This window comes from Telopea speciosissima, unplaced genomic scaffold (genome assembly GCF_018873765.1).
Source record: "Telopea speciosissima isolate NSW1024214 ecotype Mountain lineage unplaced genomic scaffold, Tspe_v1 Tspe_v1.0655, whole genome shotgun sequence".
Lineage (NCBI taxonomy): Eukaryota > Viridiplantae > Streptophyta > Magnoliopsida > Proteales > Proteaceae > Telopea > Telopea speciosissima.
In genome coordinates this window covers 1,313-18,963 of record NW_025317991.1, presented here as the reverse complement: position 1 = coordinate 18,963, position 17,651 = coordinate 1,313, and the positions used below count along the sequence as shown (strand labels likewise).

The 17,651-nt window shown below is 40.3% G+C and overlaps 1 protein-coding gene and 1 non-coding gene across 2 annotated transcripts; one reads left to right on the top strand and one right to left on the bottom strand.

Annotated features, from left to right (window-relative positions):
• The first annotated feature begins 6,672 nt into the window (after positions 1 to 6,672).
• On the top strand, positions 6,673 to 6,779 carry LOC122648261. Its single transcript, XR_006331051.1, has one exon. It is a non-coding gene; the product is annotated as a small nucleolar RNA R71 (small nucleolar RNA).
• An 8,364-nt stretch (positions 6,780 to 15,143) lies between these two features.
• Positions 15,144 to 15,467, bottom strand: LOC122648260 (ethylene-responsive transcription factor ERF010-like). The gene has a single exon (XM_043841496.1). The coding sequence runs from the start codon at positions 15,465 to 15,467 to the stop codon at positions 15,144 to 15,146; it is 324 nt and encodes a 107-aa protein (XP_043697431.1).
• Between the last annotated feature and the right edge of the window lie 2,184 nt (positions 15,468 to 17,651).

Here is a 17,651-nt window from a genome sequence, read left to right as displayed (position 1 = left end):
GGAATGCCCTTGAAAAGTTGGAGGAGAGAGAGAGAGTGATGACTAGGATTCCACTCAATCAAATAACAAAATCCCCAATGTGTCCTCTAAAAATCGTGGGACATTAAATGCAGCCCAATAAAATCGTGGACAGTAATGGGCCTTCATGTGGGTAGCAGTCGTTCTCTCTTTTCAAGAATACAAAATTTCCAAAACGGCCTTGTACTTGCAGTAGATCTCCACCATTGCTTAGAAATATCTTCTACAATGTCAAAAATGTCCTTGGGCAGTGGTAGAATGACTATGGGCTTGCACTACAACTCCTTTCTGACCCATTATCCTTTCTTGGGGTGAAAAGAATAATCAACTGTACGGTGGCTAGACAAATGCGTACTTGTGTTCTGTCACATCCAACTTGCTCCAAATTTAGTCATCTTTACAGCAATGGAAAGAAAAATGACAACTTTACGTGTAACTTGGGACATGCAACTCCCGATAATCCAGAACAGCCCAAAATAGCCCAAAACCTGAAAAACACAAGAAAGCACCAAAGTAACTCTGTCCAATGTGGTAAAATGTATGCTTTATGCCCTAAGATTTCACACATAAATGTGCTCATCAGATTCCCCCACACTTGAACGTTACTTGTCCTCAAGTAAAGCTAAAAGAAAAACTAACCTAAAATGCAAAAATCCTAACTCACTTTTGTAGGAATCACGGTTGCACTTAGCATTTGCAACAAGCCTTTAAACCCCTAGGTTACCCCTAGTGGACGAGTTGTGTCTCGTGGGTGTTTGCAATGAATATATACCCAAAATTCAATAAATAAAAAAGAATGATGTAAATTTTTTCTCATGGCATAAGTAAGATAGTGCACACAATCTCAAAGAACTACTCAACTAAAGATTAAGGAGCCGAAGGTTCCCCCACACTTGAATTTTATCACCCCACATCAATTCAAGCAACTAGCATATATCAAGATTAAGGGATCTCCTCTTATCTTCTGAACACTACTCACCTTCAAGTAAACCTCCCATAGCATCGATGGAACCAAAGACTTAGGCATTGAGTATTGTTGACCATACTTTCTTTTTTTCCAAGCATTAAGGCAAAAGTTTTTTATTTTCTTTTTCCCCAAACTCTATTTCTACTCCACTACTGTTCCCTGAATGACATGGTGGAGCATACACCAGACACCCAAATACTTGGTAGCTTCGCTTTTTGCATGCATCTATGAAGACTTTGAGACATTGATGCAAGAGTTTTTTTTTTTTTTAGTTTACTTCCAGGGAATTTCGATCAAGTCACCCTGTTGCATGAGGCACAGTGCCCTGTCTAGTCCCAAGGAATTCCACTTTTCTTTCTGTTTCTCTTTTTTATTTCTCTTTCACTTTCATGCCTTGCCTTGCCACAAACAAATTGGTCTCAACTACTAGCCAAAAGATCAAAAGGGTCCATAAAACACATAGAGGAATCTAACCATTAATTGAAGTAGCACTCATATTTTCAAACTCAATCCCCATCACCGGATACAAACCAACTACCATCCTTGAAAAGGGATTTTTTATTACTTCGCATGCTAGGGAACCTAATTCCCTCTGTCTCTCGCTTTGCAATCAAAGAGACTTATGCACATAACCAAACTATCTCCACAATCAAAATTCACAAAATTCACAAATAAAGTCCAACACACCCCCCCCCCCCCACACACACTTAAGTTATGCAGTGTCCTCAATACATGCAGAAAAGAAAGAATAAGGACAAGGGAGGGGATACATATCAGGATATTAGTGGTCAAGGTAAAGAGGCTCATGGAGATCCATGACCTCTTCCTCAACTGGAGGAGGCATTTCTATGTATGGCTTCAAACGTTGGCCATTTATCTTGAAAGTAGCTCCTGTACTTGGATTGAAGACTTCAATAGTCCCATGAGGATAGACAGTCTGAACTATATAGGGGCCATCCCATCTAGAGCGCAACTTACCTGGAAAGATGTGCAAACGAGAATTGTAGAACAAAACTTTCTGGCCTATCTCAAAAGTTTTTCTCAAAATGTACCTATCATGGAAAGCCTTGGTTTTTTCCTTATAAATCCGGGCACTCTCATATGCCTCATTCCTAATCTCTTTCAACTCAGATAGTTGGAGTTTCCTATGGGCACCTGCAGTGGGTAGGTCAAAGTTAAGCTTCTTGATAACCCAAAAGGCCTTGTGCTCAATCTCTACAGGTAAGTGACATGTCTTTCCATACATCAGACGGTACATAGATTGACCAAGATCGGTCTTAAAGGCTGTTCGATGGGCCCACAACGCATCTACCAACCGGTTAGACCAATCCTTGCGGTTCGGGTTGATGATTTTCTCAAGAATTTATTTTATCTGTCGATTTGAAACCTCAACCTGACCACTGGTTTGGGGATGGTAGGGTGTGGCCAACTTATGGATGACACCGTACTTTCTCATGAGGGCCTCAAAGGGCCGGTTACAAAAATGTTTGTCCCGATCACTAATGATAGTACAGGGAGTACCAAAATGGGAAAAGATGTTCTCCTTCAGAAATTTCACAACCACCTAGTGGTCATTGGTCTTACAAGCAACTACCTCAATCTATTTGGACATATAGTCCACAGCAAGTAATATGTACAGGTTACCAAAAGAGTTAGGTAAAGGTCCCATGAAATCAATACCCCATACATCAAACACCTCAACCACCAGAATTGGGTTGAGGGGCATCATATTCCTCTTAGTGAGCCACCCTAACGATTGGCATGAAGGACACGCCTTGCAATAAGTAAAAGCATCTTTAAACAGACTAGGCCAATAAAATCCACACTGTAGAACCTTGGTCGCTGTCTTATTGGGCCTAAAGTGGCCTCCACAAGCCTGATCATGGCAAAAAGATAAGACAGATTATTGCTCATGATCAGGAACACATCTCTGAATTACCTAATCCAGACAAGTCTTAAAAAGATAAGGATCGTCCCAAAAGAAATATTTAACCTGTGAAAAGAAACGATTCTTATCTTGGGTGGACCAATGTGCAGGTGTCACACCCGTAACCAGATAATTGACAATATCAGCAAACCATGGTTCATTAGACACTGCCATCAGATACTCATCAAGAAAGTTCTCATTGACTGGAGAATCAACAGTCAAAGAATTAGGCAGCCGGGATAGATGGTCTGCAACTAAATTTTCACACCCTTTCTTATCCCTAATTTCAAGATCAAATTTTTACAACAAAATGACCCACCTAATGAGGCGAGCCTTGACATCTTTCTTCTGCACAAGATATTTGATAGCTGTATGGTCAGTGTAAACAATAACATGTGATCCAACCAAGTAGGGCCTAAATTTCTCTAAAGCAAACACAATAGCTAAAAATTCTTTCTCAGTGATTGTATAATTAAGTTGTGCATCATCAAGAGTTCTACTAGCATAATAAATCACATGGGGCAAGTTGTTGATTCTTTGCCCAAGAACAGCCCCTATAGTAAAATCAGAGGCATCACACATAAGCTCAAATGGCACTGTCCATTTTGGAGCTTGCATAATGGGGGCTGAGGTCAATGCTCTTTTCAATTGCTCAAAACTCTTATGACATTCAGGAGAAAAATCAAATGGACAATCCTTTACTAAAAGGGAAGTGAGAGGTCTAGCTATCTGGCTAAAATCCTTGATGAATCTTCTGTAAAAACCTGCATGGCCAAGAAAAGATCTAATGTCCTTCACACTCTTGGGTGGTGGTAAATTGGCAATGAGGTCCACCTTAGATCTATCAACCTTAATCCCCTCTTTGGACACAATGTGACCAAGAACTATGCCTTGGTTCACCATGAAGTGGCACTTCTCCCAATTTAAGACCAAGTTCTTTTCTATACATCTTTTGAGAACCAAAGAGAGATGATGCAAGCAATTAGAAAAGGTAGAGCCGTAAATAGAAAAATCATCCATAAACACCTCTAAGAAGTGCTCTACCATATCAAAAAAGATACTCATCATGCACCTTTGGAATGTAGCAGGGACATTACAAAGCCCAAAAGGCATACGCCGATAAGCAAAAGTTCCATAAGGGCATGTGAAAGTGGTCTTGTGTTGGTCCTCTAGAGCAATAGGGATTTGATTATAGCCTGCATAACCATCAAGAAAACAATAATATTCATGGCCAGCTAGTCTCTCTAACATTTGATCAATAAAAGGCAAGGGGAAGTGGTCCTTCCATGTTGCCGCATTCAATTTTCTGTAGTCAATGCACACTCTCCATCCCGTTTGGATACGGATTGGAATCAACTCATTATTGGCATTCTCAACTATAGTGACTCCTCCTTTCTTAGGCACAACCTGCACAGGACTCACCCATTGGCTATCAGAAATAGGATAAATGATGCCATGATCCAAGCACTTTAGGATCTCTTTCTTGATTGTCTCTTTCATCACAGGATTAACCCTCCTTTGGGGTTCCCTAGAAGGTTTGGAACTCTCCATCAAATGTATATGATGTTGAACAATGGAGGAGCTAATACCTTTGATGTTAGACATGGTCTAACCTATGGCTTCCTTATGGTCCTTTAGAAGCTTAATCAACTCTTCTTCCTGAATAGAAGTCAAATCAGAAGCAATAATAACAGGGAGAGTATGATCATGTCCAAGGAAGGCATACTTGAGGTTGGAGGGCAATGCCTTCAACTCCAATGTGGGGGGTTCAATAATAGAGGATTTGAAAATGGAGGTGGATAGGGGTCTAAGGGGCTCCAAAGGTGATTGAATGCTCTAGACTTCAGATAAGGGGGTATCATCAACACCCTCCAATTCCTGCATACATTCTTGAAATCCCGAATCAAAATCAATCTCAAAGAACGTATCAATATCATAGAAAAATCCTTGAAGCATATGCATCTCTTCATTCATATCAGGCTGCTTGCCCAACCTAAACACATTGAAGTTAACAGAAGTATTGCCAAAAGATAATTTCATGAGACCATTCCTGCAATTAATTAAAGCATTACTAGTAGCTAGGAATGGTCTACCCAAGATGAAAGGGATTTGGTCATTGAAGTTGGCAGTAGGTTGGGTATCTAAAACAATAAAGTCCACACAAAAAATAAATTCTCCAACCTTCAACAGGACATTCTCAATCATTCCCTTAGGAACTTTAACCGATCGATCTGCAAGCTGAAGAGTGATTTTGGTGGGTTTCAGTTCTCCCAATCTCAGTTGTTGGTAGACATGAAAGGGTAAGAGGTTCACACTTGCACCAAGGTCCAATAAGGCATGATCAATAGTGGTATTGCCTATAGTGCAAGAGATGGTGGGGCTACCAGGATCCTTATGCTTGGCTACTACTGGCTGTGGGATGAGAAAACTAATGTTAACAGCCAAGAATGCCTTTTTGGGCACATTGGTGGTTCGCTTTTGGGTGCATAAGTCTTTGAGGACTTTAGCATAAGCGGGGATCTGGACAATGGCATCCAACAATGGGATAATCACCTGAACCTGTTTGAACACATCCAATATCTTCTCCACAGAAGGAGACTTCTTGCTAACCAACCTATTTGGGAAAGGGACAGGTGGGGTATAAATTCTTTCAAGGTTGATCTTTTTAATTTCCTCAACAGAATCATCTTTGGTTTCCTCAACCAAATCATCTGAAATATCTTCAGGTTCATCAGACGAACCTGGAACAGTAGGCACTACAATGGCCTCTTCAAAAGGGGGAGAGTCAACAGGAGTATGAGATGGTAAAGACTGAGGTATACTAGCCTGTTGATACTCACGGCCACTCCTTAAAGCATAGACAACATTAACCTGGCTGGAGGGCCCTTGAAGCTGTTGGCCTTGTACCGGATTGAGTGGAGGAGCTTGGGTACCTTGCTGAATATGAACCTGATGCCTAGGATTTGGCTCAGGTTGGCTAGGTAACTTCCCTGTTTCCCTCTCATGCAAAATTGTGACAAGTTGGGTGAGTTGCTTCTCTATAAGTGTCATTCTTTTCTCAATCTCACCTATTCTTGGTGCTTCTCCTGTATTGGTAAACCCTGGGAGTTGCTGATAAGGTGCAAGGAGAGGAGGCCTAGTAAAGTTTATAGAAGGTCCTAGATGAGGACGAGGGGGAAAGGGGTTAGGAGACACTCCTTGGCTTTGTGGTGCATAGTTGGGTCTTTGGACACCAAGCTGGCCTTGATGGTTAAAGTTTGAAGGGTCTGCTTGGTTCCCTTGATTCCAGGAGAAATTAGGATGATTTCTCCATCCTAGGTTGTAAGTATTGCTATATGGGTTATTTTGGTAGAGAGCTCTTACATTCTCAGTGTTGGAATTACCCACCAAGGTGTTGGGGCATTCCTCCAAAATATGTCAAGGTGTTTGGCACCAACTGTAAATTAACACATGGTTGGCCTGGTTGACCTGATTAACCGGTATAGACTCTTTAAGAACTATGGACTTCAATCTTTTTATGAGGCTGTCAAGTTTGGCCTCCTTGGCTGGCATACCCTCAATGAGATACCCCTTAGTGGTCCTTTCAGCCTCTTGGGAAGATTCTCATTCCCTAGTCTTATTAGCCAATTCGGTTAAGAATGTCCATGCATCATTTTTCTCAGAAAAAGAAATAAAGCCTGCAAGACACATGGACTCTACAAGTTGCTTAGTCTGATAATCAATACCCTCATGAATAATTTGGCATAGCTGCCACAAGTCAAAACCATGGTGAGGGCATTCTAAGAGGAGGTCCTTGAATCTTTCCATGAATTTAGAAAATGACTCATGTGGTTTCTGCCTAAACTGGAGGATGTCACTCTTAAGCTTATTGGTCTTGTGAAGAGGGAAGAATTTTCTCAAAAAGACAATGGTGAACTCATCCCATGTATTAATAGAGTTTGATTGGCAGTCCATAGAGCCACTTCTTGGCCTGATCTTTCAGGGCAAAGGATATAAACCTAAGCCTAACTGCATCATCAATCAAATTTTGGACCTTAATTAGAACACAGACCTCCTCAAATTCCCTAAGGAAGAGATATGCATCTTCATTGGCCATCCCATGGAAGTGGGGTGGCATGCTAATGAAGTTGGTCTTGAGTTCATAATTGTTTCCTGTAACAGATAGTAAGTTGATGCAAGAAGGTTGTGCAGCCCTAGTAGGGTAAAACCTATCCTTAAGAGTCTTGCGTTGTTGGTCACCCATGGTCAACAGTGGGGGGTTAAGAGTAGTGGAGAAGGTGGTATTCTAATAAGACAATTAGATGAATCACGAGTCCACACCGTAGCCACCTAAACAGATATGAGGTCTCCTTTGGAAAAATTAAAGAAAAAAGTACTAAAAATAAGAGGGAGCCCAAGGTAGACAGTGCATCTATCCCTCAAGAATCGAAACAATGGTTCCAAAGCTGTAAGGATGCCATATAGGTTGACAGCAAGGGAACCTGTATAGTCTTCTATAGCCACCTACGTGCGACTCCAAGTGGATTCTAATGTAGGGTGGAGGACTACTATACGTTTATGTTTCCAACGCTCTCACTATGTCGCTTTCCTGTTATCAAGAGTGGTCACCTCCAAAGATAAGTCATATGCTAATCCACCCAACCAAGTCAAGATGTAGCGTCATAGGTAACTTAATCCTATGAGGGACACCAAAAGATGGAGGATTGAAGCATATGAAGGACTTTAGATTGGGCGCACACTATTTGAAACAGAAGAGAAACAAGAAGAGGTTTGCAAAAATTGATTTTTTTTCTTCTAGAAAAAATAAAGAGACAATAATAAACTAAAACACTTCGAACTACTTAAAAATCAGATAAATAAAATGGACAATAATCTCCCCGGCAACGGCGCCAAAAACTTGTTTGAGTTAAAATAAAATCGCAAGCGTACGGGTTAATCGTAGCTACGGGTCAAACACGAGGAGATATACGCTACTCTATTTAACTAACTTAAAAGTAATGCAAAGTGAACCGAATCAACCGAATCACTTAAAGTACTAAATTAAACTAACGGATCCTACTCACAAGCATCTAACCTATTAAACTAAAGCGAATTGAGAGGAATAAAGGAATAAAAGAAACCTATTAAACTAATGCAAATTGGAAGTAATAAAAATGCAGTCACATATCCACATCCACATAAACAAAATAACCGCATAAAAGAAAAATAAAAGAAATAGAGGGAGAAGAAGAAGAAGAAGAGAATGAGATAGAGGAGAGGGAGAATGAGATTGAGAGTTTAGAGAATGCGAACCTAGATGTGCTTGAACCGGATTAATTAAAGAATCTTGAATGAATACTTGCATGAACTTACCATGGCTTCCTCTTCTAAATCTCCAAGTCTTGTCATCAACATAGGAGCTTAGACTAGGAGGCTTTAAACTAGAACTATCACAACCATTAAACTAGGCTTAAGAAATTAAAACTAAGAACTTAAAAGAAACTAATCTTATGAAATTTAAACTAAAAACTAGAAAGCCAAAAATCACAATTTAGAAAGCAATGAAAGAAAAATTGCACTAAGTGAATGAATAATTTTACAAGAGAGGTAGGGGGCATTTATAGGGGAAAGGGGAGAAGAAGAAAGAAAAGGAAAGAGTGGGAGGAGCTCCACGATTTTGGGCTGCTCTCCCTCTAAAAATCGTGGAGAGGAGAGTGAGTGTGATGAGAGAATCCAAAAATTGGAGAAGATTCTCTTCTCCTTCCTCCTTTACAATGCCTTGGCTTCTAAGAAAAAGAAAAAAAAAATAGAAAGAAGAAGAGGAGAGAATATTGTTTACATAAGCCTTCTATTTCTAGAAAAGTAAATTTCCAATTCTAACAAGTGCTTCCTTTTCTTTGTAGATATCTTCTCCAAGCAATAAGATCAAAGCATCTTCAACCTTCCATAGATGAGAAAATATCTTTCAAAATAAATCTATCCTAAGTGAAATTCTAGGAATGCCCTTGAAAAGTTGGAGGAGAGAGAGAGAGTGATGACTAGGATAGTGATTACTAGGATTCCACTCAACCAAATAACAAAATCCCCAATGTGTCCTCTAAAAATCGTGGGGCATTAAATGCAGCCCAATAAAATCGTGGATAGTAATGGGCCTTCATGTGGGTAGCAGTCCTTCTCTCTCTTCAAGAATGCAAAATTGCCGAAATGGCCCTATACTTGCAATAGATCTCCACCATTGCTTAAAAATATCTTCTACAATGTAAAAAAAGTCTTTGGGCAGTGGTAGAATGACTATGGGCTTGCACTACAACTCCTTTTTTACCCATTATCCTTTCTTGGGCTGAAAAAAATAATCAACTGTACGGTGGCTAAACGAATGCGTACTTGTGTTCCGTCACATCCAACTTGCTCCAAATTTAGCCCTCTTTACAGCCATGGACAGAAAAATGACAACTTTACGTGTAACTTGGGACATGCAACTCCCGATAGTCCAGAACAGCCCAAAACCTGAAAAACACAAGAAAGCACCAAAGTAACTCTGTCCAATGTGGTAAAATGTATGCTTTATGCCCTAAGATTTCACACATAAATGTGCTCATCAACAACGGCCAAGGGTGCCTGGCTGAGGACTAGGGGAGACCCTGGCCAAGGGTGCTCGGCTGAGGACCAGGGGAGACCCCGGTCCAGAGCGTCAGGATAAGGCTAAGGGAGACCCCTACCAAGGGTGCCCTGCTGAGGCTGGGGGAGACCCCGGCCAAGGGTTCCCGACTGAGGACCAGAGGAGACCCCGGCCAAGGGTGCTCGACTGAGGCTGGGGTGACCTCGGCCTGGGATACCAAGTGTCTAATAAATTTCCTTCGACCATTACTTGTCGGGGTTAATGCTTCGTTTCTCGAGGAATCATTGATACAGCCACTGCGTCACCGCATTTCCATCACCCCAACAGTCACATCAGCCGCTTTTGTCAAGGAATTCAAAGGGGTTTTTGCTTCGAGAAGGGGAAATGCCTTCCTTGAGAGTGGAGAACGACACCCCATCTTCCTCCTTCAGCTATTTAAGTCAAATTGAGGCTCATTCTTCTTCTGGTTTAATTGCGTGGATAGTGCTCTCTGCCTTTGAAGTTAACAGCTTCCTCTTGAGTTCATTCCATCTCGCTAAGAACTAGTAACTATTCACCTCCTCATGTCTTTAACTTCTTTGCCCGGTGATGGGGTTGAATCCTCGTCCACGTCTCCAGTTGTGTCCTCATCTTCACCCCGTGTGAGGGCAAATATTGTTGTAACCCCACCCAAAACACTAATGTATAATTGTAATTTTATATCACGTAGGCGAGACAGTAGTATACACCGGTGAATTATTTGCGATGGTCACTAAGCCAACTCATAAGATCGTCGATCAATACACTGGACTCGCGGTTGAAGAAATATTCATTAACCAGGATTGGGGAAGGTTCATGGATGGTGATCTTCTAGATTACCCTCCTAGCACCAGCCCCAAAATCGAAGAGGATTGTAAGGAGAACCCAGTGCTTGCTCGCATCAACAAGTGGTGCCTTTGTGCATTATGCATTGAGAAGAGACTGCTGTTCAGGGTTCCGGAGTTAGCCCTCGATGAAAGATGAGTCTACATTATAGGTATGGTCCTTGCCTTAGCACTCATGTGGTCAGACCCTCCTCGAAGCCCTCGAAGTACGGGCCAAGGCATTTCTTTGGTTGTTTAGCCCTTTTAGCAGGAACGAATCAATGAACAGACCCACTGTTGGTGAGTATGTCCGATAATCTGTTCGTGCTATCATGCGTGTTTTGTGTGTTTTGTGTGTTTCCATGTGTTGGACCCACGTACCTTTGTTCCGGACATGATGACTATATTCCCTGACCTGGTGGGCCCTACCCCCCTTCTTACCCTTGCATTTTTAGCCATGTTAGTGGGCCCACAAGCCTTATAATGTGTTTTAAGTGTTTTCATGAATTTTGAACCAGCCAAACAGGCCATTTACTTAGATAATAGGAACCTTGGCCTTTAATGGCTTATTCATTTCTCCCATCAACCGATTGGGCATTGAAGTGAAGGGAGAAGAAGAAGGAAGGGGGAGTGGAAGGTGAAGAAGAAGGTGGAGGCATTAATTGCTTGCTGATTTGGAGGGTTAGGATTGGACTTCCAAGCATTAGGTAAGCTAGCACTCCTCTTTCTCTCCCTCTCTATTCTATTTTAGGTTTTGGGGATCTGACCTAAGGAAGGATCGACCTAGGATTCCATTTGGAGTCCAAATCATGAGTTGGATAGGGAAGGGGACTTCATTGATGAGGTTTCATTCCCTATTTATGATCATTTAAAGGCCCAAGTTGCAACATTGTTACTAAATCTAGGTTTCATTCAACCTAAAACCTAACTAAAGATAAATGGGGGTTAACCTCTTGTAAACCCTAGATTCAAATAATGGTAAGTACCATTGTGACCTTAGGAAAGTTTAGGACGCCCTCCCCTAGCTCTTGAGGCTATGGGATCCAAAGGGAAGAGGTTAGGAGTCAAAGACTTTTAGGTTCCGTCTATGGTTCCATTCCCTTCGAGACTTTCTCAGGCTAATGAATGGATGGATCCAGGAACAGACTCACTCCATAAATCCGTCCTTTGCAATTTGGCTCCATGGCCTAGATGGATCCAGGAACAGACTCACTTTGATGCCTCCGTTCCTAAGTCCGTTCATGCTCTATTTTGCTGAACTAAATAGTAAACCTGGGGGACCCTTGTTGGGACCCATTTATACCTTCTAACACCTTGTTCATGCATCCCTAGGTGATCTAATTAGTACGGGGGAACGTGTATCGAGGCAACAGCTCCTAGACACTCCGAATGATACGCAAATCTTTGGTGAGTGGGTTTGGGCATTATTTAGGTTTGCCTACATATATCGAGAAACACATGCCCATAATGATGCAAATAGCAATATATCACACACAAACACACACACACACACACACACACACACACATATATATATATATATATATATTGCTATTTGCATCATTATGGGCATGATTGCATTATTGCATCTATTTCTTATTTGACATTAATGATATTGATGATGATGTGGACTATTTTGGGTTATGGTTCTAGGAAGTACCAGTACCGGAACCCTAGATTATGTGACCTTGTAACTTGCATGTCATCTTTGCATGTATGAGTCGTGTTGTACTGGTACTTAGGTGTTAGATGAAATGGGACGTTGATATACCCGGAGTACCTCTCGACACGATAGATTTCATGTAATATACCTATGGTTAGGTTCAGTTTCCTATGCTACGATCCTTACCAATAGGGGTTTAGGTGTTAGATAACTAGAGCACCTGTCGCCTGTGGAGAGTTAGAGAGGCCAGGACACTGTTAGTAATGGTTATCGGGGTCTACCTCTGGGTGGTTGAGGCTACGGCCGATGCAGACCCCAAGGTAATAACTGAGGTTTCTCTGTAGTGAGAATGGAAGGATCCACGGTGTCTCCTGAGTTATTGCAATAGCATATACCTTTAACTTAGTCCATGATGCATGCTATTATCAATTCATTTACCACCTAAAACACAGTGCTTTCATGTGTATACACTCAATGGAGCTAAACCCTGTGTATACACTCTTTTTAGATGATGATATAAATTATGATTATCTTACTAGACTCGAGGTTGAACCCTCAGGTTATGATAATATCAGTGTTGAGGATCCGGAGGCTATGACTGAGGAGCACGGTGACGGATGCCCCTACGATAATTGTGCTTATGGAGCACACTGATTACTTGAGACCTTTTTTCCCTTTTGATTATTTTTGGGCCTCATGCCTTGTATAAACATTCATTGTTATAATTATATTTTATGTAGTTATGTTATGGTCAGTCCGAAACATTGTGTTAACCTTATTGTATCACCTGGTGATTGAACATAATGTAACTATTTTAGTAAATGCTTCCACCTACATTTTGACATCTAAAAATGTAATATTTACCTCTTTTCTACACTGATATTAATGTGATATTGATGTTAGTTTAAGACTCTGAATTAGAACACTATATCTGTGATCCTGGTAGCTTAGTGGGATGACGTATGTCATCCCAATTACCCCTTTTATTATTATTAATTCTTATTGGGATAGGGACGTGACAGATACCATGCTCTGCACGAATCACAGTCTATCGAAAAGTACCTGATTTGCTCTACACAACTAGGGATAAGTTTAAAAGCTTCCAACAAAGAATAATTGAAATGTGTGTGCAAATCTAGGAAGAGGACTTAGATAGGTGTGAAAGCCGATGACAAAGCAAATAATAGGGACAACAGTAAAAAGAAAGACTATATATATATATATACTAGCAAACTCGCCCGTGCAAATGCACGTGTGGCACCATGCACGTGTGGCACCATATATCTTGGGAAGAGAGATGAGAGACCTCTTAGAAAGAACAAACAAATGTCAATATAGTGGTGATCCACCTCTCAGTTTCCAAAACAATGGAGAAGAATATCTCATCTCATCTTTCCTACACAAGGTGAAATGGAGAAAAATATACATTCAAGGTGAGGCACTGCCAAGCGAAGAATTCAATAGCTTTATGTAAATCGAACCACGAACTCCTTCAGAGTGTGAAGCGATCAAGGCTTGCATTGTTTCTTAAACCAAGTGTTTATTTTCTGTTATATAAACAGCAAGAGATCAGGTTGGATCCACGTTGAATGACCTGGTCTTTTTACATGTACACCTGTTGGCACAACAAAAGGAACTGGGAGAAAAGAAGCTTTAGTTGTAGTAGAAGAATATCATTTCATCTTTCCTACACAAGGTGTTCAGATGTCACATAAAAAATCTGTACAAGAAAGAAAAATATAATATGGAAACAACTGATCTTTTCCATTTCTATTGGTAAGCTCTTGGAGTATTTCCAATGGCACAAAAAAAGGATTCTGGTAGAGAAAAACCATACAATGGAAGACATATGCCATGAAGTCATTGGAACATGAAGCAAAAAAAGGGTATGAACGATGGAATACAAATATTTGTATAATATTTATTTATTATTTAGTGAATGAATACAATTCAAATATTATCTCAGCATACCTCATCATCCATTAAAACGATCTTTTGCCATTTGAGAGAGAGAGAGAGTATTCTTTGAAGTATTGATGACCCTAGGTGGTTTGCAGGAGCAAATATACAGCCAAATATTGCCTATGACCCAAGGTGGTTTGCAGGAGAAAATTTACAACCAAATAATGCCTATTTGTGAGGGAGAAAATTCCACAAGCCCAGAAAAGATTCCTCCACTATAACTATTGGAATCTCAGGGGCCATATTGGCCATGTTCACCAAGTCCATCTTGCACCCATTATATCCAAGTAGCTGCTGGATTGATGAATCAACATTGCAAAGGGTAGCCACCTCACATGTTTATGGGACCAGGCTAACAATTTTACCAGTGTTTTTCTAGAGACCAGATCTCTGTCTCTCTCCAACAAATTAATCAAGCAACAACACCCTCATTTACATCTTCACTGGTGGGTGGTTCAGGTAAGTGATTTCTTGATTGAAAGATGCTAAATGTTTCTTGCCACGGATGATAACATTAATTAATAAAACTCAAGTAAACTATATCCTAATTACTGTCAAGATTGATTGACCCATACAGTATTAAACCCCATTAAACAGTTCCAATGAAATTTGAACACAGATGCGATTACATTCTTCTTATCTAGAGTACCCTTCTGATTTCTTAAGAACAAATATAGTAATGCCAAAACAAGGATTTTGGGGACTTCCCCCTCGATGGGCTGGAAGACATAAAGACATAAACTTTTCACTATGACCCAATAAAGCAGGTCTTGTATATATACTCCAAACCATGAATGTTTCAAATTTCGATATAATGATGTTTGGGTGACGGAATGATCTTTCACTCACACATCGCTCTCGGGTCCTTTCTAATTCCACAGAATCTTATATACGAAGAATAAATAGTTAGCATTATCAGTTCTTACTGCTGAATAATGGAACCACCAAATAAAAAACAGCACATTTGAAGGACTAAAGTAACCTGTCATTATTGGCACTTGTATTCAAAATGATATTTCAAACAAATATACACCCAGCACCTTTAAGTGGACGGTGTTAAATATAAAATTTAAATGGAAATTTTGCCCTTCAATTAAAATAATCCTATTCTAATTTTGTATTTTTCTAACATAAAAAAATGGGTCTCTCTTCTTCTTCTTTCTTCTTCAACCACCAATCTCTGTTGCTTTCTTCCTTATTGACGCAGCAGACATGTCATGAAGCTTACCCTCTGCAACTAAAAATTCTGGGAAATTGTGACGAGCAGAAGGTCCCCTCCTCAAAGCCGTATCATAAGCACAAGCAGCAACCATGGAAGTAGAGTAAGAACCAAGCCATAGCCTTGATCTCTTGTTTGGTTCTCTGATTTCAGCTACCCACTTCCCCCACTTTCTCATCCTTATACCTCTGTAAGGCTTCTCTCTCTGCAACCCTTTACGCGAAGTTGCAGTACACGCAGACTCTGAAGTCCTAAAACACCCACCTTCCATATCCAAAACATTGTTCTTCCTTCTTGTCAATCTCACCCAAAAACACCAGAAGAAGAGAAGAAAACTTTCTTCTTAATTAAAACCCAGAAAGAAGAAGCAAAGATATTACATGAGTAGCCTTTAATTGAGGAAAATTTGAGGGTCCATGTATCAATACTAATATACATACGGAGGGGAAGAACAAGGAAGAAAACAGAGCAGGACTGTGGGTGGAGGAAGAACTGAAGGAGAAGTCATTTATTGATTCATCTCATAGATGAATCGAAATCCAATCAATCAACCCGTGGAAAAATTGGAGGTTTATGGGTAGAAGACAAAATATATATAAAGAGAAAGAAAGAGAATTGGGAAACATTAAAAAACGGAGAGATACAGATAAGTAGTGAGGGAAGCATGCATTCCTTGAGCCTTGAATTGGGTCGGCTACCACGTTGTCTCATGTTTAAAGAAAATCCAAACGTCGCCGACACATCTCTCTTCTCCTCTTGAGGTGCCGTCGATTTCTGCCATAGCCGAGGGGTCTACCACCGTGATCTCAAGCCGGAAAATCTCCTCCTCGATGAGAACAGCAACCTCAAGATCTCCACACTGATTTTGGCCTGAGGGCACTTTGCGATTCTTGCCGCAATGACGGGCTCCTCCACATGACATGTGGAATGCTGGTGTCGAATTCGAGTACCAAGGGAAGGGGGTGTGAAGTTTGGGCTGCTCTATGGGCAAAATGGTAAACTCACACCCTATTAAGGGTATATTTTTCATTTTAAGATATCAATGGCCAACACGTCAGCAACTAACGGGAATGCTCTAACGGAGTGGGGCTGAGTGTAAGCTATAGCAATCAATAGATAACACTAGATTTCAAATATGTTACTTACCGATGCATGGAAGTGTACTGTATGACTTTTGTAATAAATAAATGCATTCTTCACATTTAACTTACAGCCAACAATATATCTAGACTATAAATTTTTAATAGTTCTGACGCAGTGCAAATGTGAAACCTCATTTAGCCTTAAAAGGGAACCTAGCACCCCTTTAGAAGAACTAACTTGCTTATTTAACCTCATTAAAAATACAGGTGGATGCTTAACTGAATTGAATTTCATCAACTGAAAGCTACATATTCTTGTAGCATCAACTGAAGCCATACAAAATGCATGGCCAAAGCTACATATTCTTGTAGCATCAACTGAAGCCAAACAAAATGCATGGCCAATAGTTAAAGGTAAAAAAAATTAAAAGTAAGTGGTAGGCTTCTGACACACCAGTGGGTGTTTGTCATAGTACCTAAGTACCCCAAGGAACATATATGCATGGTATCTTTTCTAAATCAGGCCTGATATATTGAAATTTGAAATTACATTGACACACCAATTAAACCAAGATATAAATGAATATATGAAGAGGTGCTCATAAAAATGGGGTGTAATGATATGAGAGTGCAGCATGTTTCAAGGTTTAATTTGTTTTCTATCATGATTATATAAGATTCGCAACAACCCAATCAGGTAGGTACGACTTATAGTGATTTAAAATATAAGTCGATCCATTTAACAAATTGCTTCACTCCTACAGAGACATCAGTTCTAATAGAGAAAAGAAAGACAGACTACCACACAAACCATTAACACAACCACAAATCTATCGGTACAACACATCGAGGAAAAACGGCATGGTTGCAAGAAGAGGCCGCAATTCAGTAAACTCACCTGATGTATGGAATTAGATCAGGAAACACAGGTATTCCAAATGTGTTTACGTTGGTGTTGCAGGAAATTATATATTATTAAGGACAAATAAATCAAAGAGAAGGAATTAAAGATGTAACTGCAAAACCAGCAATACAAATCCCAATTCCTAAAAGATGGTTGTGTTAACTACAGTTGTTAACGACCTGATGGCTGCAACCTACAATGTATATTGAAGGGACTGTTAACTAAAATGTGAGACCAATAATACCCATCTCTACTACTAAACAAAGAGGCAGAGGGGCATGGCCTGTGAACAACACATATTTGGGCCTATAGCGTGGGTGAACTTCACCTTGGTAACTACCACGCAGTTACCCACTTCCATCACTCTATCCTCTTATTGGTATGTTGCTGTCACTAGCCACCACTGCTATTCCTATCGTTGGGCACTACTCTCTTAACCTCCACGAGTTTGTTAAAATCACACTCTCCA